Consider the following 21,730-nt stretch of genomic DNA (forward strand, 5'->3'; position numbering starts at 1 on the left):
AGGTGAAGCTGTGAACCACCTTCACACTTCCCCAATATTCACAGATTCATCCAACTTGTGTCCACAAAGAGGACGCTGACTTCATCAGAGGTGCTTAGAAAGAGAGAGAAGAATTCTATTTTATTGTGTATCAAAACCAATGAACCGATAAAACTCCATCTTTAAAACACGCTTCTTTTTAAATGCAGAGCAGTAATTGTTCTGTGTGAATGATGTTTATTTGGGTGTCTTTAAAAAGGCCAGATGGAGAAAGTCAAGAAGGAGATCTTCAAAATTCTAAAGGATCTCAAGAAGGAGGACTTTGAACTCTTCCAGTGGCACCTGGAGAACCATCGAAGCCCGGAACACCTCGGATCAATCCAACGCAGTGACCTGGAGAACAAAAACAGGGAGAACACGGTGGACCTGATGGTGCAGTACTACGGCACAAACTCTGTTCAGGTTGCCGAGGAGGTTTTGAAAGAGATTCAAAGGAACGATCTGGCCGAAAAATTATCCAAAATGAAGTTTAACCCTACGGGTAAGTTGTTAAAAAGCGGAAGAAAGACATCAGATGTGTATAATAAAGATACAACAGATTATTCATGTTAATACCATCCTTAACAAATGTTAATAACAGCCGGGCACCACCCTTGGATTAGGGATTAAAAACTATAACTATAGTATAGCTGTAAACTATAAAGTCTCATAATTGATGTTCACTCATTAAGCGAAACTATTCCACTATTAAGTGTAGATTTTAGTTTCAGCACAGGCTAAATATACCAGCTATTATCACTCTACAAATGCACAAAGTAAACACAGAAAACATCTTGTTTCAGGCAAACCGAATCCTGTGGGAGGAGATGGAGGTCAAGGTGAAGAGACTTTTTGTACCACCATCTAATTATTGCACAGTTCTATTATTTCCGTGGTCATATTCAATCAATCAACTTTATTCCACACACAGAGGTCCATAGAGAATACATACACATAAAAAACAACAACACAAACAACATTTAAGAATGATGCAGACGAGGCATCATTTATAAAAACTTATACAGGCTTCGGGTCCAATGTTTCCAGAAGCACGATGTATACCTTGTGTCCCTCTTGGAGACATCCACTAAGGACACAACAATCCTATTCTTAGACCCTGTCAATCTGCACATGAATCTATACATACAATTGATTAAAACAGCTTTAAAAGTGGGCACTTTATTGGACACAAACATTTCACTGGCACTCATCCACCGAGGGACTTTACGCACAATTCTCAGTGCATCATTATAAGCCACTTGAAGTTTTTTCATCTTCGACTTACTAAAATGACACCACAGGTGGGCAGTATACAGTGGGGCGCAATAGGTTCTGAAAAGTGCGATTTTAACATCAGAAGTGCACATGTGAAATGTGCGTGCCAGCATGTTCGCCTGCCCATACAATTTTACACACTGACGCTGCACATCATCACCATCATCATCATCATCATCACACAGGTCATCTCTGATCACATGTCCTAGATATTTGACTTTCTTTACAACTTCTAGTGGTTCACCTGCCAATGAGAAAGAAGGATAGACACACTTCATTTCCTCCTTGGTTCTGGCAATCACTACCACACTCTTCATAGAGTTACATTTTATATCAAACATCAGTCCATATTGAGAGCATATTCTAAGAAGTTGCTGTAGGCCAGCACTGGAGGGAGACAGTACCACCAAATCATCAGCATGAGGCATATGATTAAGTAGACTATCCCCCACCAAGCAGCCAGTTCTACAGCCCTTTAGCTCCCTAGATAAATCATCCATGTACAGATTGAATAGGAGCGGAGACAGAATCCCGCCCTGCCGCACACCATTGGATACATAGAACGGGGTTGACAAATTCGTCCCCCACCTGACTTGCATAGTTTGGTGAGAGTACCAGAACTGCAGTATCCTGATTAAGTAAAAGGGAACCCCACGCTCATGTAGTTTACCAAACAGTTTCCCATGATTAATACGATCAAAAGCCTTTGATGCATCCAGGAAACACATAAATACTGTGCTATTGCGTCATCTGTACCTATGGACAATTTATTTAAGTGCATAAATACACAGATCAGTTCCATTCTTGCTCTTAAAACCAAGCTGATTATCTGTTGACGCTATGTATTCTGCAATCCTATCCATACGAATCCCTTCTAGTAGCTTGGATAGTATACTAGCAAGAGCAATAGGTCTATAGTTATCTATACTAGTTAATTTACCAGTCTTATTTTTAACTACAGGCACCAGCAAAACAGACAACATGGACCCAGGAAGTATGCCATGTTTAATCAACTCAGAAAAGCACAAAGCAGGTAAAACTGAGATACTTTGACCGGCATATTTCAGATATCAGATTTCAGATATTTCAGTCATAGTTCTCAATTGTCAAGTTCTCACAGTCAAAATTCGTGTAGCTTCAGATAGGAATGCAGAAAAATACAACCAATAACTTAATCCAAAGGAAATATTACACCATTAAAGTAAAGCACTATCTGGTTTGTGTCTTTTTCTGTTCATTCAGAGATTATCACCAACTGTCAACGTAAACTCAAATCCAACATGAAGAAGAAGTTCCAGCGTGTGTTTGAGGGGATCGCTAAAGCAGGAAAGACAACCCCTCTGAATGAGATCTATACAGAGCTCTACATCACAGAGGGAGGGACTGCAGAGGTCAATGAAGAACATGAGGTCAGACAGATTGAAACAGCATCCTGGAAACCAGACAGACCAGAAACAACCATCAGACTAGAAGACCTCCTCAAAGCCTCAGCTGGAGGAGAGGAACCAATCAGAACAGTGATGACTAAGGGAGTGGCTGGCATTGGGAAAACTCTCTTAACACAGAAGTTCACTCTGGACTGGGCAGAAGACAAAGACCACCAGGACATACAGTTCACACTTCCATTCACCTTCAGAGAGCTGAATGTGCAGAGAGAGAAGAAGTTCAGCTTGGAGGGACTTGTTCATCACTTCTTCAGTGAAACCAAAGCTGCAAAAATCTGCAGGTTTGAAGAGTTCCAGGTAATGATCATCTTTGACGGTCTGGATGAGTGTCGACTTCCTCTGGACTTTTACAACAATGAGATCCTGACTGATGTCACAGAGATCTCCTCAGTGGATGTGCTCCTCACAAACCTCATCAGTGGGAAGCTGCTTCCTTCTGCTCGCCTCTGGATAACCACACGACCTGCTGCAGCCAATCAGATCCCTCCTGAGTGTGTCGGCATGGTGACAGAGGTCAGAGGGTTCAGCGACCCCCAGAAGGAGGAGTACTTCAGGAAGAAGTTCAGTGATGAGGAGCAGGCCAGCAGGATCATCTCACACATCAAGACCTCACGAAGCATCCACATCATGTGCCACATCCCAGTCTTCTGCTGGATCACTGCTGGAGTTCTGGTGAAGGTGTTGAAGACCAGAGAGGGAGGAGAGCTGCCCAAGACCCTGACTGAGATGTACATTCACTTCCTGGTGGTTCAGTCCAAAAGGAAGAAGGTCAAGTACGATGGAGGAACTGAGATGGATCCACACTGGAGTCTAGAGAACAGGAAGATGATCGAGTCTCTGGGAAAACTGGCCTTTGATCAGCTGCAGAAAGGCAACCTGATCTTCTATGAATCCGACCTGACAGAGTGTGACATCGATATCACAGAAGCCTCAGTGTACTCAGGAGTGTTCACTCAGATCTTTAGAGAGGAGAGCGGACTGTACCAGGACAAGGTGTTCTGCTTCGTCCATCTGAGTGTTCAAGAGTTTCTGGCTGCTCTTCATGTCCATCTGACCTTCTACAGCTCTGGTGTCAATCTGCTGTCAGAAGAACAAACCTCCCACCAGTCTAAACCAATGCGTCTCTACCAGAGTGCTGTGGACGAGGCCTTAAAGAGTCCTAATGGACACCTGGACTTGTTCCTCCGCTTCTTCCTGGGTCTTTCCCTGGAGACCAATCTGACTCTTCTACGAGGTCTGCTGACAAAGACAGGAAGTAGCTCACAGACCAATCAGGAGACAGTCCAGTACATCAAGAAGAAGATCAGTAGGAATGTGTCTCCAGAGAAAAGCATCAATCTGTTCCACTGTCTGAATGAACTGAATGATGGTTCTCTAGTGGAGGAGATCCAACAGTCCCTTAGTTCAGGACGTCTCTCCACAGATGAACTGTCTCCTGCTCAGTGGTCAGCTCTGGTCTTCATCTTACTGTCATCACAAGAAGATCTGGAGGTGTTTGACCTGAAGAAATACTCTGCTTCAGAGGAGGCTCTTCTGAGGCTGCTGCCAGTGGTCAAAGCCTCCAACAAAGCTCTGTAAGTACAGAGAGTTAGATTCACACATCATGACTTAAACATGCTGCCATCTTTTCTACTTATTGTTTATATTTTCTTCATTGTTGTTTCTTCAGACTGAGTGACTGTAACCTCTCAAAGAGAAGCTGTAAAGCTCTGTCCTCAGTTCTCAGCTCACAGTCCTCCCATCTGAGAGAGCTGGACCTGAGTAACAACCACCTGCAGGATTCAGGACTGAAGCTGCTGTGTGCTGGACTGGAGAGTCCACACTGTGACCTGGAGACTCTCAGGTCAGGATTCAACACGGTTTCTTTTATTTAGTTTAATTCCTGACTTTCGTAAGATTCTTTCTGCTTGTATTATTTACATCAAACATTTATTTCATGTATATATTTATGTTCTCAGTATTATTGTCAGATTGTTGATGAACATTAGTGGGTGTTTAGTTGTGACTGGAAACCAGTCAGTAACCATGTTAATGTGACCCCTCTGTACCTGATAGTATCTCAGTCCTGCAGTGACCTTCTAGTCCTCACAGCTCCCTCAGATCATGTGACATGTGTGTTGTTTTGTGTGTCTGCAGGCTGTCAGGCTGTCTGATCACAGAGGAAGGCTGTTCTCCTCTGGCTTCAGCTCAGAGCTCCAACCCCTCCCATCTGAGAGAGCTGGACCTGAGTAACAACGACCTGCATGATTCAGGACTGAAGCTGCTGTGTGTCGGACTGGAGAGTCCACACTGTGACCTGAAGACCCTCAGGTCAGGATTCAACACAGTGTCTTTTATTTAGTTAAATTCCTGACTTTCGTAAGATTCGTTCCGCTTGCATTATTTACAACAAACATTTATTTTATGTATATATTTATGTTCTCAGTATTATTGTCAGATTGTTGATGAACATTAGTGGGTGTTTAGTTGTGACTGGAAACCAGTCAGTAACAATGTTAATGTGACCCCTCAGTAGCCGACAGTATCTCAGTCCTGCAGTGACCTTCTAGTCCTCACAGCTCCCTCAGATCATGTGACATGTGTGTTGTGTTGTGTGTCTGCAGTCTGTCAGTCTGTCTGATCACAGAGGAAGGCTGTTCTTCTCTGGCCTCAGCTCTGAGCTCCAACCCCTCCCATCTGAGAGAGCTGGACCTGAGTAACAACGACCTGCGGGATTCAGGAGTGAAGCTGCTGTGTGTTGGACTAGAGGATCCACGCTGTGACCTGGAGACTCTCAGGTCAGGATTCAATCAATGTTCACCTGGTTTATTTATATCCCTGATATTTTTCTGACCTTCTTAAGATACTTTCTGCTTGAATGATTCAAATCAAATATGTCATTTCCAAATATTTTCATAAACATGTGATTTCCAATATAATGTTAGACATTGAAATATTTGAGATTAATCATAGTTGTCAGTAATAATATCAGATTGTTGATGTACATTAGTGGGTGTTTAGTTGTGACTGAAAACCAGTCAGTAACCATTGTGATGTCATGAGAGGCGCCTCCGCTCTCACCGGGGTAGTTCAAGCAGTGAGAGGACACCAGTTTCAAATATAAACAGAAGGTTTTATTCATGTTCTCTGGAATCAACAAAAACAGTAGTCCAAAAAGGGTAACTCAGGCTCCGGTCAATCTTAAATAATGTCTCGTCTTCGAAGGGGAATCATAAATCCAACTCACAAGAATAAATGGTAAATGGACTGTACTTGTATAGCGCTTTTCTAGTCTTCTGACCACTCAAAGCGCTTTAACACTACATGACATCATTCACCCATTCACACCCATTCATACACTGATGACAGGAGAACCATACACAGTGACACCTGCCATCAGTAGCTAACATCCACACACTGTAGTCGCAGCTACAGGAGCAATGTTGGGTTAAGTGTCTTGCCCAAGGACACAACGACATGCAGGTTAGCCGGGCCTGGGATCGAACCGACAATCCTCTGATTGGAGGACGACCGTGCTCCCCACTCACCCACAGTCGCCCTAAAAGAATATACAGTCTTCCTCCACGATATCCTCCTACGGCGGTCTGGTCTTTCTCATACCCCACTGGCTGTGTCTCTAACCCTTATGAAGGCCAGGACCCAGCCGTCCAGGACCCAGCCTCTCGTGACATCACACCATGTTAATGTGACCCCTCTGTACCTGATAGTATCTCAGTCCTGCAGTGACCTTCTAGTCCTCACAGCTCCCTCAGATCATGTGACATGTGTGTTGTGTTGTGTGTCTGCAGGCTGTCAGGCTGTCTGATCACAGAGGAAGGCTGTTCTTCTCTGGCTTCAGCTCTGAGCTCCAACCCCTCCCATCTGAGAGAGCTGGACCTGAGCTACAATCATCCAGGAGACTCAGGAGTGAAGCTGCTGTCTGCTGGACTGGAGGATCCTCAGTGGAGACTGGAGACTCTCAGGTATGAAGAGGCTGCAGCCACAGACCATCAGTCTGTAGAGGAGCTGGAAACATTTTCTCTGTCCCACTGTCAGCCTGGTTAATAAGACCCTGACACACCAAGCTGACCTCAAACTACCAGAGACTCATCTACTGTTTGTGTCCCACATGAGACCATCAACAAAGACAGAAGTAGTGAGGAACAGTAGCCAGGATGAGCCTGAACAGGGAGGAAGGTGATGAAAGGCTTGTTTCTTTGGAGTCTTGTCTTGTTGTTGTAAGAGAGGACAGTGTCTCCTGACACGTTGACGGCATCATGGTGGGTTGATATGAGTCAACGTCGTCACGCTGCAGGTTTGTGGGCTCTTAACAAACAACACTTGGATGTTTAGATGCTGGTCATCTGCCTCCAGTGTGTGTTTGTCCTTTAGTCCAGACATTATCATTAAGAGACAAACAGTCAGAAACAATCTGTTCAAAGCGTCTTGATGGATCATCACAGGAGGAACGTTTGGTGTTTTAAAGGAGTTCAGCTTCACCTGCTTTTGGTGCTTTGCACTGAGAGCCAGTTCCCTGGATGATGAGAGTGGACTTGTTGAAGCTACAGGTGACAGTCGGCCACAGACGCTCAGTGAAGAACCAACAGCTGATGGTGGACCTGGTGTGTCAGAGCCCAAAGAGGTTTGTTTAGGACTGGACCACAGTGCTCTGTGGCTGCAGACCCACCTGAGCTGTAACACCTTCACCTCCAGACTACAGGTGATGGAAACCAGTGTTGACTGTTGCTAGGAGACGGGATGTGAACAGCAGTGTCACAGTCGGACCCTTTGGACCTCCGACCAGATTTGCCTTAAAAAATGTCATAAACAACCATATAAATCCCTTAAAACATTGAAATACGAGGCTAGAACCATATCTACGTGATAACCCAGAGCAGGGACAGTACACGTGTAAAGTTTCTGCCTCTTTTATTCATAAGTCGAGTTCAGATTGGCTGATCCGCGTCATTCCACCACTCTATCGGTGTAATAAGCCTGAATAAAGGCGTCGTCGTGCCGACGCACTGGTTTCACTTCCTGGTTGTAAAGTCCTGCGTGTGTTGCAGAGCGATTCACCTCCAGAACAACAGGTGGAGTCACGTGTTTTGTTGAAGACGACCTGGAGAGTCACGTCTTTGTGTGTGGAAGTCGTTGGTTGCTTTATTTATTGATCATAGACTTTATTGCCCCGTGCATCCACACTGCTGCTTTTCATCACGGACACATTTGTCCCGTATTTTCCTCCACAACTTTGTTCCCCTCGTTTGTGGAGATCTCCCTCCATGAGTCAGAGGCCGTCCGGCGTCCTCATAGTCCGCCAATGACGGCTTGTACAAGTGCTCAAATTTACGCATTTCTTCCCACAAAAGCTCTTCAATCTGATCCGTTCTCTCGTAAACATTCTTCCTTTTAATAACGGCCGTATTGTGCTGTGAAAACGGAGATGTGAGACTCCGTAAAGGACGTAGTTTAGCGGACCAATCACAGGGTCAATGGATGAGACCGTGTCCTTCATAGTTTACCTTCACAAACGGACACAATCTCTCTGTGTTGTTGTGTAGCTTTACTTGAAATAGAAACAGCAGATACAAGAACTTCTAGCCTTTTGAAACCAATTCTTCCTATTCTGATAAATGCTTTTAGTTATCTGAATAAGCATAATTCTATGAAAGGATGAACTCCTCTTCCTGTCTGTCCAGATGTCCCCTGTGAATGTGTCTCATGCTGTTTAGTTTAGTACCTTGCTAATGATTGGACTCATTCAACACCCTCAACTTCTGTTCTTCAACGTCTTCAACACATCAAACAATCATTAAAAGCAACTCAAACAGTCTACAACTTTCCTGTGAGTAGATATTTTTAAATGCTTCCACATTCCGTCGCTCTGCGATTGTCTGACAGACTTTTTCTCTCATGTTCAGCGTATTGAAATGTAAGTGTGGACGCGTTGAAGCGTCTGTGACAAAGTGTCCATATTTCATGTACTGCTGCTATCAATGTTCCTTTGATCAGACATTTGATCCATCATCCAGATTGTGTATCAAGTGTATCGTGCACTTTACACTCAGGTTAGAACTTAGAGACTAAAACACGACAACATTAATACAAAAACTGACACTATGTACAACGACTGTCCTCATTTCTCATCACCTTCATTCCTCATTTAAATCCTTCACAACCGTTTAATGACACTTTCCCTCTTTTAGTGAATCAATCTCTGTTTTTAAATCTCAGCCGTTTATAATCTTTATTCTCTCTTCTTCTTCTGCAACATGAGTCGTAAACTGGGGAGACTGGGGCTGCTTATCTGAGCTGCTGGGAGCCAGTGGGGGGCCACGTGGCACCAGTTGCTGTTTGGGCCTCGGCTGCTGTGGGGGTTGCGTGAGGGGGGTGGAGGTGGATGGAGGTGATGTGGAGGGACGTGAGTTGGAGGCGGGTGGAAGTGAGGTGGAGGTGGGTGGAGGTGGGTGGAGGTGGAGCCTCCAGCCGTGGAGGAGCGTTTAGTCGCGTGTCTCCTGGGACTCTCTCTGCACCAATGTCCCTCCTGTCCACATATATAAGGTCCACCTGTCCTCCCTCGGTTGTCCCTCGTCCTCTGCTGCTGGGTGCTGATGTCCCATTGAACGGTTCCTACCTGCTGGATCTGGGGCCTTTGGGGGACGGGGTATCGGGCCTTGTCTGTCTCCTGTCTCTGTCCTTTGTTTACTGCTGCAGACGTCTTGATGTTCACAAGTGTCTTCAGCTGTTTCCTCATCGTGCTCTCAAGTCCGTCCACTGCTTCTCTTCCTTTGGCCTCCGTCTGCTCCTCCATCTTCTCTCTGGTGCTACTCAGCAGGTCCTGAGTCGTAAACACGACCATGATGCAACCTGGTGCATCTAAACCCCCCTGAGATGTCCTCCTGTCCTTTAGGAGCTACTCTGTCACTGACTGTGAGGAGACGACTAATGATGTAAAGTCAAACTAATGAAACCTGCAAAACACCAAACAACAAAGTGAACTCAGCAATGGAAAGTAAAGCAGTGGACCTGAAAGGGAACCAGTCCATCAAACCACTGAGTCACATAACAACTACAACACGGATCAGAACGCCGTCAGTACAAATCAAACTAAACCGCAGATCATCTCAGACTAGTTACGGCTTTCAGCAAATTAAAAATCAATCCAACTCAATGTTAGAATCACAAAGCTGAGATGAAACTTTTAGGGTGTAAACGCTGCCGCAGGAGAGAGAAGAGGAAACTAAAATAAACGTCTAATGAAAATCCATAAAAGCAAAATGAAGTTCAAGTTAAGAAAGTAAAAGTCTAAAGTCACAACGATAATCAATAATCAATCTTATGTTTAAACGTTGAATACCATTCAAACTTTAACTAGTAGTGACGATGGACCTTAACTCAAAGCCTAAAGCAATAATAACCCACTTATCTGACATTTAAATACAATCTAGTTCCACCACTGGAGATCAAATCTATTCAACCTTTTCAGAACGTCACATTAAAATCAGAGCGGCTCTTTAAATTGGAATCGAGATCAAATCCAAATGAAGACAAAGCTGATATCAAACTGTATCAATGCTGAAATGATCACAAGTGATATTAAAGTTGTATTTCTTACCTTTACTTGAATGTCCATCAGTGTTGGAGGGTGAACATCAGTGAACAGTCCTTGTGTCCCTTTGACTCTAATGAAGACATTGTCTCTACATCATGTGATTACTCCTGTAAACCATATGAGGCGTGTTGACACAACAGCTGATGACGTGACAATCGTTAGTAACTCTGCACCTCGACACGCTGAGAACACAAAGTACTATATTATAATAGTACTATTATGATCAGCAGCCTGTGACCTGACTGAATACTACAGTACATTCAATGATCACACCTTTGGCTTGAATCCACACGCCGACCCGTTTGCAGATGCTTGAGTGTATTTACATGAGGACGTTCTGTAATATCACAGTAAAAGTGCAGAACGGGACGGAAGTGAATGAGTGAAAAACCAAACAGTGAATCCAATAAACTAACGCGTGCGTTTCTTCTCTTTGTTTGTGTTGTTTGTTCATTGTGAAACATTGTAAATACTGAATGGTCTTTATTTCTATATTTAGTGAATATTTGCTTATTAAACGGTTTAATGTTAATGTTCCTTTGCACACGTCCCATGAAGCTTCATCTGCAGCACGACGTCATTTCTCACATTTTAATTCCCATCTGGTGAAAGTACAGTGACAGGTCCGTTTATTATTTATTCCACATTTATCTACTTTATTCCATGAATATATTCCAGCACCTCGTCGCTGTGTGACGCCTGACTGACAGTCTGTGGTCGTCTGTAAGTAGTGGTAGAAGAAGAAGAGGTGCTCCATGTGGACATGAAGGACAAAGCTGTGTGTGAGAGTGATGTAATGTCCATGTCTCCATGATGCTCTGACCCCCCTCCTCCTTTCAGGGTGGAGCCTGATGGAGTCCGATGGCTGAGACCAGGTCTGAGGAAGTGTAAGTGTGCTTTGATTCATGAAGATTCAACCATCTTCACACTGTGACATCACTCATTCACCTCTGTGATGTCATCATCAACGTGTCAGTAGATGAACACATGATTAATAACTGCAGCTGTATTGTGTCTTGTTCTCTCATCAGATTCCTGTCAACTCACAATCGACACAAACACAGTAAACAAACACCTCAAACTGTCTGACAACAACAGGAAGGTGACATATGTGATGGAGGATCAGTCATATCCTGATCATCCAGACAGATTTGACATCTGGCATCAGCTGCTGTGTAGAACTGGTCTGACTGGTCGCTGTTACTGGGAGGTCGAATGGAGAGGATACGTTGATGTATCAGTGAGTTACAGAGGAATCAAGAGGAAAGGAAACAGTGATGACTGTTTGTTTGGAGGCAATGATCAGTCCTGGAGTCTGAGATGCTCTGATAAAGGTTACTATGTCCGTCACAATAAGACAGTAACACGCATCACCACCTCCTCCTCCTCCTCCTCCTCCTCCTCCTCCTCCTCTGGTAGAGTAGCAGTGTATGTGGACTGTCCTGCTGGCTCTCTGTCCTTCTACAGAGTCTCCTCTGACACACTGATCCACCTCCACACCTTCAGCACCACATTCACTGAACCTCTTTATCCTGGGTTCTGGTTCTGGTCTGGTTCCTCAGTGTCTCTGTGTTCTCTGGAGGAGGGAGAGTCTCCTCCTGGTGGAGAACCTTCCTCTCTGTCACACAGCTGATGGTGGTTCATGTGGGTGTAGATGCAGGTGGAGCAGGTGAGGGGTACCTGAGCTGGTCTGGACTCTGGGGGGTCCACAGCTCTCTGGGACTCAGGTGGACGTGTGAAGGAGCTCAGCTTAATGCTGCTGTGCTCCTTGAATCAATAGATCATCGTTTAGATATCGGCTCCTAATTAGGCTTTAATCTTCATCTTTATATCTTCAAGAAGACGTTTTATAAAATGCTCGTCTGCCCCCATGTGAGATAAATGTGTCCTTATGTGTGTGTTTCATTTCCACTCACGCTAATAACAACAAGGGGAAACACTTTAAATGTCGAATTCTTTTTTAAGACAATTTTAACTTAATCTTTCAGAATCTGTTCAGTGAACTAAGAAATAATTTCACATAATCAGCTTTTTTTAATGATTCAAACTTCTGAAGAAAAAGTTTAATATCCTGACAGATAATATCAGTACTTGTGTTTTTATTCACTATAATAGTACAACATTTAGTCCACGTATTACTTTGGCTTAACAGCAATATAATTGTATGTTTCTAATGTTAATAAATGACTTTTATTGGAAACTGTACATTTTTAAACACGTCATAATATAAACATGCTGTATTGTTTATTTTGACATGAAATACTATGATCCTTCTTAAACATGCTGTACTATTTACATATTATTTATATGTATTTACTTGTTTTGTCACTAGCAGAGAAAACATCTGTGTTACAGCTGGTTGACAAAGGAAGTGAAAAGTTTGTAATAAACAAACAAATAAGTAATAAATAACTTGGTTTATTAACCGTATGAACGTTAACGCAGAGTCGTCTCCAAACAACACAAACTACTGAGCTCGGTGCTTCAGGTGCAACTTGAAGGTTTCATCCTGCAGTAAATATCCTACTGAAGTCGCCTTGTGGTGTTTTGGGCCGCGTCACCGTGGCAACAACAACACACAAACAACAAGCACGTATTTTATAACAGGGCGGAGTTTATTACTAAGAAACTTGAGTATTGAAAGTGTTAAATGTGATGGAGTCTCTCAATGCACCGCCAAAATAAAACACAGACAGCAGCAACGGTCCCAAAAAATCAGATCAAACAGAAAGAGGAACGATTTTAACTTTAAATCTCTTAATAACGTCGTTATTGTACCTGAAAGAAATGATCACAATAAAGTACGTCCTCATTCTGCTGTAAACGGTCAGATATTAACAAACATTTCTCTCCATCAGCAGTCGGGATTATCTTTTTATTATTATATTATATACATTCAGTCTCCTGAAACCAAATGAACTCATTGCAACAAAGAAAGGAAAAGGGTAATAAAATAAAATCCACTCTATACTCCAGGACGAGTCTCTGGGGGACAAAGAGCGTAACCATGACGACGGCGCTGAAGCTCATTTTAAAACTTGTCCTGCTGCGCTGAAAGAAACAGAATACAGAGTACATCTGGTGTACAAGTACAAGTACTGCACTCCAGTGGAAAGTCAAGGTACTTCACTGCAGCACTTTATATTTTATATTTGACGTTAATTTACAAATGAACCTCTCAGAGGTAAATATTTGACTTTTATTATATTCGTGTGACGCTTTAGTTTCTTCTCAGATTAGTTTTTCATCTTCCTGCCCAGAAAAAACATCACTTCATCCTTCAGTTTATCACAAATAGAATGATGAAGATGAAGCTAAATAAAAGGACATGAAGGAGTTAACGTGCAACATGAATGCAGGATGAATATGAATGAAACACGTCACTGATGTATTAATACTTTTAAATACTAGCAGTACGGTTTAGTGAGCCGTCATTTGACTTTTACTGAAGTAAACGATTTGACGGTTATCGGCAAATTAAAACGACTGGTCGCTTCTTCTTTCAGCCTCCTTTAAACTTTAGAGTTGATCTTATTTTACCGTGTTGTTGCAGTAAAATAATAAATTATACATTGTTAATAAATGTACAAACAAAAGGGTTCATTCAGAGGCGTGTTCACACACACACACATACACACACACACACACACACACAGACACACGCACGCACACACACACACACACACACAGTTTAGTATAAAACCTGGAGAAACATGTTGAATTAAAACAAAATACATTTATATTTATTCATCTACACATAAAGTGTATAAAACAGCATAAAATACTTGTGATTAAAATCAAATAAAAGGAATTTAAAGAAGAAATAAAATCTCTGGCTCCAGTTTGGTCCAATAACGACGTTTCAGCCACAATGATTCATTGGTTAAAGAATCTCCTGCAGCAGGTGAGCGCCGCATTACCCATGAGCCTCCTCTTCTGTGGAGCTCACCTGGGCGCTGCTGCCACCTGTGGAACCCGACCAACCAGAGGGAGAGGGGGGGTGAGTGAGGGGGGGGGGGGGGGGGGGGGGGGGCATCACGGGGCGAGCACCACCACGCACACGAGGGGGGGGGGGCAACAGGGCGGCGCCAGAGAGACGAAGAAGAAGCCGAGAGGAAGAAAACCTCAAAGTTCTAATAACTGAAGCTACAACAAAGGGCTCATTATTAATTATATACTACGCTGCTTTAATGGGATATTTACACATTTAATGAGAAATTAAAGGGAAGAAACATGTCATATTACACCGTACAAAGGAATTGACCACTTAAGGTAAAATGACTTCCAGGCTACTTTCTGTAGGATCGCTTTATTTGATAAAGACTGAAACGTAAACCTGTTTTTATATTAAATAAAGATTTCAGAAATTCTCTAATTTTCATTGAGTTGCACTCAGCGAAACATCGGACCACTAAATTAAACCAAAGACTTCAAGCTTTTACAACATAAAGAGGTGCTAATTCAGAAATATATTTTAGGTTAATGTTTGAATGAAAATAGTTTTTTTCTGTATGACTTTCTGCAAATATATTTGGTGATACATGAAAAGAAGCTCAAACCAACTATTATGACTTCATTTGGAGGTCTGGTGCTTTACGCTTTGGAACTACACTTTACTGGACGTAAACTATTGTTAAGTGATTCAAATATAAATACATATATATATTATATATTTGCATTTCAGCAAATTGTGTCTATTGAAAACAAGCCGATTGAACCGTTAGCAGCTCAGGTTCGGGCCGCGTCTCTGCCTTCGTGCCCATGAGCCTCCAGTGTGGACGCCAGAGGGACACGTCTCAGCCTTTAAGGTCATGGATATAAACATGTGGATCAGATCAGACACGACCTTTAACTGATGGAGAGAAGGGAGATGATTGCAGGGAAAGAGCAGAGGAAATAAAACGTCACCAAACACAAATGGACACACAGGAACGCACACAGGGGGACAGCGGAGTGTGTGTGTGTGTGTGTGTGTGTGTGTGTGTGTGTCTGCTGTCACGCCTCAGACGGCTGCATTTCACCTCATGCAGACAAACAAACATTAAATGAATAAATACTAACAGTAATTCTCGATGGTATCAAAGAAGGAAAAGTTGACGGGGAACTCTGGACGAGACCACAGAAGAAGACACGGAGGTGCGAAAGCAGAGAGGGGAGAGAAAGAGGAAGATTATTATCGTTCAGCCATCAGGAGACGAGCAGCGAGGAAACAACACAAAGACGCTCGAGTGCGATTCATCCACAAAGAGTCTGTGTCCACGAAGCGCTTTTTACAGGAAGGTTTTACATCTGGTTGCTATGATACAGAGAGACAACGCCTTCCTCTTTGCTCTCTATTAGACCATGACGCAGGTGATGCTTTAGGGCGGGGCTTACTGTGATTGACAGCTCTCTGACAGACCATGAAGCAGGGGATGCTTTAGGGCGGGGCTTAAAGTGATTGACAGGTCTCTAACGGACCATGCCGCAGGGGAGATGCTTTAGGGTGGGGCTTACTGTGATTGACAGCTCTCTAACAGACCATGAAGCAGGGGATGCTTTAGGGCGGGGCTTAAAGTGATTGACAGGTCTCTAATAGACCATGAAGAAGGTGATGCTTTAGGGCGGGGCTTAAAGTGATTGACAGCTCTCTAACAGACCATGAAGCAGGTGATGCTTTAGGGCGGGGCTTACTGTGATTGACAGCTCTCTAACATGCACGCTTCATATTTTAAGTCCACTAAGCTTTCCTTTATAAAGAGAGGAAATCGTAGAATAAAAGACCTGCGTCCTGATTCACAGCGGTTTGGTGGACACGTTGTCGCTGGTGTTGGTTCCAGGAGGACGGTGGAGAAACGTACCTGGCTGTGAGTTTCTGTCGTTGAGCAGCTTGGTCTGACTGTTGGGCAGGATCTTAATCTCTGGAGGATCTGGACTGTGACCGACCCGCGACGCCATGAGAGCGTTCAGGTACTGGAGACGAGTCACCTGCCAGCGTCGTGCAGCGATTAGTGGGTTAGTGCACGTTCATTAATGTCACTCTAATATAAAACCACTTCAACATTTTAACAACACGCCTCTTTTCAACCATCAGAATCGGCTACAAATGAGGAGCAACAAAGTGTTTCTGTTTTCCTGTTAAATGAGACGTTTCCTGAAGGGACCCTGGTGCTCAGAGGCAACACCGCTTCAGTCCACAGGGGGCGCCAGAGCACAACACGCTTCCTTTACTCGACTTTTAGCGATTTTATAAATTCGTTGTTGCAGCCCTAGTATTTAGATTGTTGTACTTTAGTGAAAAGTACCACGAAAAAGTACTATGAACACTGAGAATGAGTTGAGAACTCAAAGGCTGAGAACACACACACACACGCACGCACACACACACACACACACACACGCACACACACACGCACACGCACACACACACGCACACACACACACACACGCACCCCTATGAGCTGCAGGTCGCTGAGGGCTCGGACGGTGTAGTCGGGACAATAGCTGGACGGACTTGTGGCGTCGGCGGACTCGAAGGGATCCCTGGGAGAGAGACACTGGGTCGACACAGGAGACTGGAGCACTGCAGACACACACACACACACACACACACACACACACACACACACGAGTCAGCACAACATCTGCTGTCCTGCTTCTTCTTCTCCTCCTTTTTGAACCTCGGTTATGGAAACACGGAGTGAATAAAGCTGCGTCATCACGATCAAACGGACAAACCGAGTGATTCTTGTCTCGCGACGAATCGTTATTCATTCATAAAATACAACAACGCGTCATCAACGTTGAAAGCCGTCGCGATGACGTCACCATGAAGGAGATCAATAGTCCTCCTGCTCACCTGAAGAGGGCAGCGTCAGCGCGGACACGCCGTAGTACGTGAACGCTCCGTTCTCGAACTTCAGCCCCTCCTTCCCGATCTCCACCTCCACGCGACCCTGAGCACCGCAAACAGGAAGCAGCCAGAGGTCACGTGACGGCGCTCCACGTCTTCTTCCTGCCGCTCTGTGGGACGGACGAGCAACGGGCCTCAGAGGCTCTCAGAGGCTCACTGACCTGCAGCAGCAGGATGAAGTAGTCCACCGGGTGGTTGCGCGTGTACAGGTAGTGAGCCGCGCTCAGCCGGTTGTTCGGGTCGAAGGGAACCTCCTGGTTGACGCTGGGGTGACGCAGCAGGTGGAACAGGACCTTCTCGGACATGCGCCCGGGGCTGAAGTGAGCCACCTCTGTGGGGGGGGGGGGCAGGAGACACGGGCAGCGACGTGAGGTACAATGTCGGGACAAACGGCTTCTTCACTCTTAGAATAAGCAACATGGAACGTAATCATTACGCGTGTGGAGTGAAACTGTGACCGAGTCCATCAGCGCGTGACGCTTCAGTCCAATAAGTTATCAATCAACTGCTACATGCAAGTTCTGCTTCTTCTTCTAAAAGAATAGTCACAGAAATAACAAAAAAGCTGCATGCAGGATTTGTTCACTCGTGAGATAAAAGGGAATCTTCCTCGTCATCCTCGGCATGTTTGGTGGCACTTGGCGTTCCGAGGGAGGGAACCGCCGGGCGAAGCGAGTCCAGTCCAGATCCACCTCAAGACGTTACTCCTGTGATGAAAAGAAATGTAAAAAGGTTCAGTAGAAGATCTTTTTATCAACGGTATCCCTGCTTTGTTTACCTTTTCTTTTTGACTAAGGAATGGAACCATAGTCAAACATACACATCTGTACACACAGGACCCAAAACATCAGGTAACAGACTCTTGCTTTTGGTCTCTGATGCTGAACAATTCTGCCTGATTCCCACAGCTGTCTGATGACAATCCAGTTTATTTCGCCCGTCTGAGTGGGAAGAACATCAGACAGCAACCATTTATTTTCTTTAAACATTGTTATCATTTACTCTGCTGTGTTTTGTCTTTAACTTGTTTAATGGTTTGACTTTATAAGTTCTGCCGTATAATAGTAACCCAACTATTTTCCATTTGAGCTATTTTCTTAATTTTTATCCAATTGTACCATTTGTTCATTCCATCAGTCCTGTTGACACACAGTGAATAAAAGCAATCTTTCTCCTCCAGCTCTATCACATTTCCTATCAGGACTAATTAGGATTTCAGAGAGGGGAAATTGAAAAAGAAAAGTCCCTTCATCCCGTGTCTTGTCTGCCGTGGTTTACGATTCACCTGTAATTCAGGAGAGAGGGCTAGCGCGGATCGTGGCACCGGCAACTCGCTGAGGCACTTCCTGTTGCAGGTTGCGGCGCCGCGGCGAATCGTGGCAACTGCCTCGAGTTTACGGCAACTGCCTCGCCTGTTGCCTCGGCTGAGTGAGGTACCTCGAGCGGTACCACGAATTCAGGGGCCGGTTCATCGGTCGAGAGGTACCTCGAGTTAAAGGAGTCTTGCCACGACCAAAGGGAGCGGTGCCTCGGCTGATAGACGTACCGGGAGTTTAAGGGAGAGGTGCCGCGGCTGTTTCCGTTCATTTTAGTATTCATATGTATGCAACATGTGACGGTATAATACAGTTTGAGTACGACTGTTATCTGCGGGTTGAGTTGCCGTGGCGAGTCGTGGCAGCGGCCACAACTTCACGACAGCTGCCTCGACTTTGCGGCAATGATGCCTCGACTGTTGCAGTTTTCTTTTCATATTTTGACAAAATGTGACAATACTATCCTGTACTATGCTGTACTCTGTCCTTAAGAGTACGAGTGTTGTTGGTTGTAATTGGTTTAGTCATAAAACGCCGATAACTGATGCAATAGCTCAGCTAAGCTAATATGGGCTAAGACCACTCGTTGCCTTGGTTACGATAACCACTTTCCGGCAGCGCCCCGAATGAATGCAAATTGTAAATATTGATGCATTGTAACGTTAAAACTATTGAGAAGTGCTGAAAGCTTTTTGTATGTGTGTGTATATATATTTTAGTAGTATAGGTATATAATATAGTTATATTACAGTTCAGTTCATATTACAGTGTATATATATATATATATATATATATATATATAGTTATATTACAGTTCATTCAAAGGCCTAATTTTTTCCTCAGTGCTGAAGACACGTCAGGAAGTGACAGAAAGCAGTGTTAAGAAATGTTCAAATCGTTGCAGTACAAAACCAAGACACAATTACAGAGATGATTTTGAGCATATTTATTTCTGCATTAAAAAACAAAGCAGAGATTATTTTATTTCACCCACTAGTAATATTATATATTTTTGTCAAGAGTACTAGGCTTAAAACAAAACTGTTAATTTTTTACGGACTTATCTGCAGAAATCATTCAGCGCATTCACAAAAGAACAGAACTTGATTTATGCGTTGCATTCATGCACAGTAAACACAATGGACGTGAAAAAGCACCATATAGATGAATCTAGTGATTCTTTAATAAGAAATACATGTTTGTCTCCCTAGTAAACAATAAAAACTGTTTATAGCATGATATCGTCATAAACCGGGTACCTTCCTCTTTTTCCTTTCCACCCCTTTCTTGTAATTTACACACACTCGCACCCCCCCTTCACATACACACACACACACACACACACACACTTAATTACACCTGCTCATTCATTCCCAGCTGCTTCTCATTCTCTCATCTCATCATCTTCTCTTCCTGCTTCCTCTAATTAGACACTATTTCTAGCCTCCCTCTTCCCCTTGTTCTCCAGCAGAGCTTTACCTGTGCACCCGACGTACCTGAGCTCGCTGTCCCGTATCGCCTGCCTTGTTGTGTCCTGACGGTTCGTGCTGAACTATTATTGTCCCGTTGCTAACCTCTGCTTTACCCAGCCTCCTGTTTGACGTGAGCTGCCTGCTGTCTGGTGCGTCTCCCTCGGCCTGGACCTCGTTCTCTGCTCACTGGGCGTCACCGTTGCCGGCCAAACGCCCGTATTCTTCTGTTTGTGTGTTTGTGTTCATTAAAACACTTTACGTTCCCTTGCGTTTGGGTGGTCGCTTCTTCACAAGCACAACAGATATAGTCAAAAGGAAATAAATATCATTTAAAGAATGTCATTTTTCCTTTTACGTAACATCCATCATGAAGGTACTGTCTGTTGCCTGATCATGAGACAATATAGAATCGCTTAATACTTTAATCCAGCAGCTTTTGTGCGATCACTGGATATCTAAAAACAGTCATGCACACAATCACGCTCAGGCAAATTCTTTTGTCAACAATTGTAGTCAACATTAATTTAAATGAAAATACTGGTAACTCATATTATATACCGACATTCAATTTTAGACACGTCTTGATGGCCCCCACCCAGTGTTATTGTTTGTTCATATAATCACATACGCATTGATTAGTTCTCGAAGTAGAGATTGTAACCAGGGCGGCAAGTGATCTTAGTCCATATTCGCTTAGCTGCACTAAAATGGGAAGCCGTTGTATAATTTATTGGCTTTTATTACTAAAATAACTACCAACGCTAGTACTTTTAAAGGCAGTATTGTATTGTCACATATTGGTAAAATTATAAAACAAACATATCACATATTTGGGAAATGAAACTGTCTGGCGCAAAGTCGAGGCAGCTGTCGTAAAAACGGCAACCGTCGAGGCGCCACTGCGGCCAAGTCGAGGTAGCTGTCGTGAAGCCGCGGCAACTGCCTCGTGAAATCGTGGCAACTGCCTCGTGAAATCGTGGCAACTGCCTCGTGAAATTGAGGCACTTGCCATGATTCGCCGCGGCACCGCAACCTGCAACAGGAAGTGCCTCGGCGGGTTGCCAGTGCCACGATATGCACTAGTTCCTACTGTAATTCAGGCTCCTCGGGACACAACCCTCAGTCTCCAGTTCTCAGCACTAAAACGCATAAAAAATGAATATTTCGCAGTATCAGAGTTCAAACCTTGTCAGAACAAGAAAGTAACCACTAACTTCAAAGATAAACATTTGCAAAACCGAGATCTAGAGACAAAGACGATATATCTTGGGTCCGGTTTGCTATAAAAGATCTCGTCACTTCTCCTCTCTCAAGCAGATCCTGGCCTCTCAAACTACCCACGACGGAATAGCGCCTTTGACCAGGAGTCCCTTACCCACCGTACCGTCCTAACCTTGAGTGAGTCAAGGTGATCAAGAAGATCTTGAGATCCGCCTCCAAGGACCACATGTAAGAAGGATGTTACTCGACACATTGTGAAATCATTGAACATGACATTTATTCTCAGGAACACCATGTCTCAGTTCAAGAGGTCACAGACCTTCTGTCCACTTACAACGAACCTTATTTTCAGACCATCAATACAGGCAGAAGTGGAAGCAGGGAGGAAGGTGATCAGGGCTTGTTTCTCTGGAGCCTCGGCTTGTTTCCACATTATAAGGGAGGACAGTGGTGTATCCTGACACGATGATGGCATCGTGGTCGGTGCCAACTATTGATCA

The 21,730-nt window shown here is 44.0% G+C and overlaps 3 protein-coding genes and 1 long non-coding RNA gene across 4 annotated transcripts in view; 2 read left to right on the top strand and 2 right to left on the bottom strand.

Annotated features, from left to right (window-relative positions):
* Positions 1–21,730, top strand: part of LOC120814177 (uncharacterized) — a 351,528-nt gene continuing 329,798 nt past the window's right edge. The window contains 2 exon segments of the mRNA XM_078088631.1: positions 1–90; positions 239–520. Coding sequence (XP_077944757.1) covers positions 244–520 — 277 coding nt within the window. The 5' untranslated portion in view covers positions 1–90; positions 239–243.
* Positions 7,793–7,973, bottom strand: LOC144388301 (uncharacterized). Its single transcript, XR_013452615.1, has 2 exons — positions 7,942–7,973; positions 7,793–7,836 (listed from the first exon to the last, which is right to left on the bottom strand). It is a non-coding gene; the product is annotated as an uncharacterized LOC144388301 (long non-coding RNA).
* LOC144388233 (stonustoxin subunit alpha-like) lies at positions 11,162–12,529 on the top strand (the record flags this gene model as incomplete). Its single annotated transcript, XM_078088161.1, has 2 exons — positions 11,162–11,216; positions 11,361–12,529. Coding segments are annotated over 2 exons (657 nt in total), but the record flags the coding sequence as incomplete, so codon positions are not given.
* LOC144388296 (metal transporter CNNM3-like) lies at positions 16,085–17,580 on the bottom strand. Its single transcript, XM_078088729.1, has 3 exons — positions 17,383–17,580; positions 17,168–17,264; positions 16,085–16,296 (listed from the first exon to the last, which is right to left on the bottom strand). The coding sequence occupies exons 1-3, from the start codon at positions 17,524–17,526 to the stop codon at positions 16,223–16,225; spliced, it is 315 nt and encodes a 104-aa protein (XP_077944855.1). The 5' UTR covers positions 17,527–17,580; the 3' UTR covers positions 16,085–16,222.

This window comes from Gasterosteus aculeatus, chromosome 14 (genome assembly GCF_964276395.1).
Source record: "Gasterosteus aculeatus chromosome 14, fGasAcu3.hap1.1, whole genome shotgun sequence".
Taxonomy (NCBI): domain Eukaryota; kingdom Metazoa; phylum Chordata; class Actinopteri; order Perciformes; family Gasterosteidae; genus Gasterosteus; species Gasterosteus aculeatus.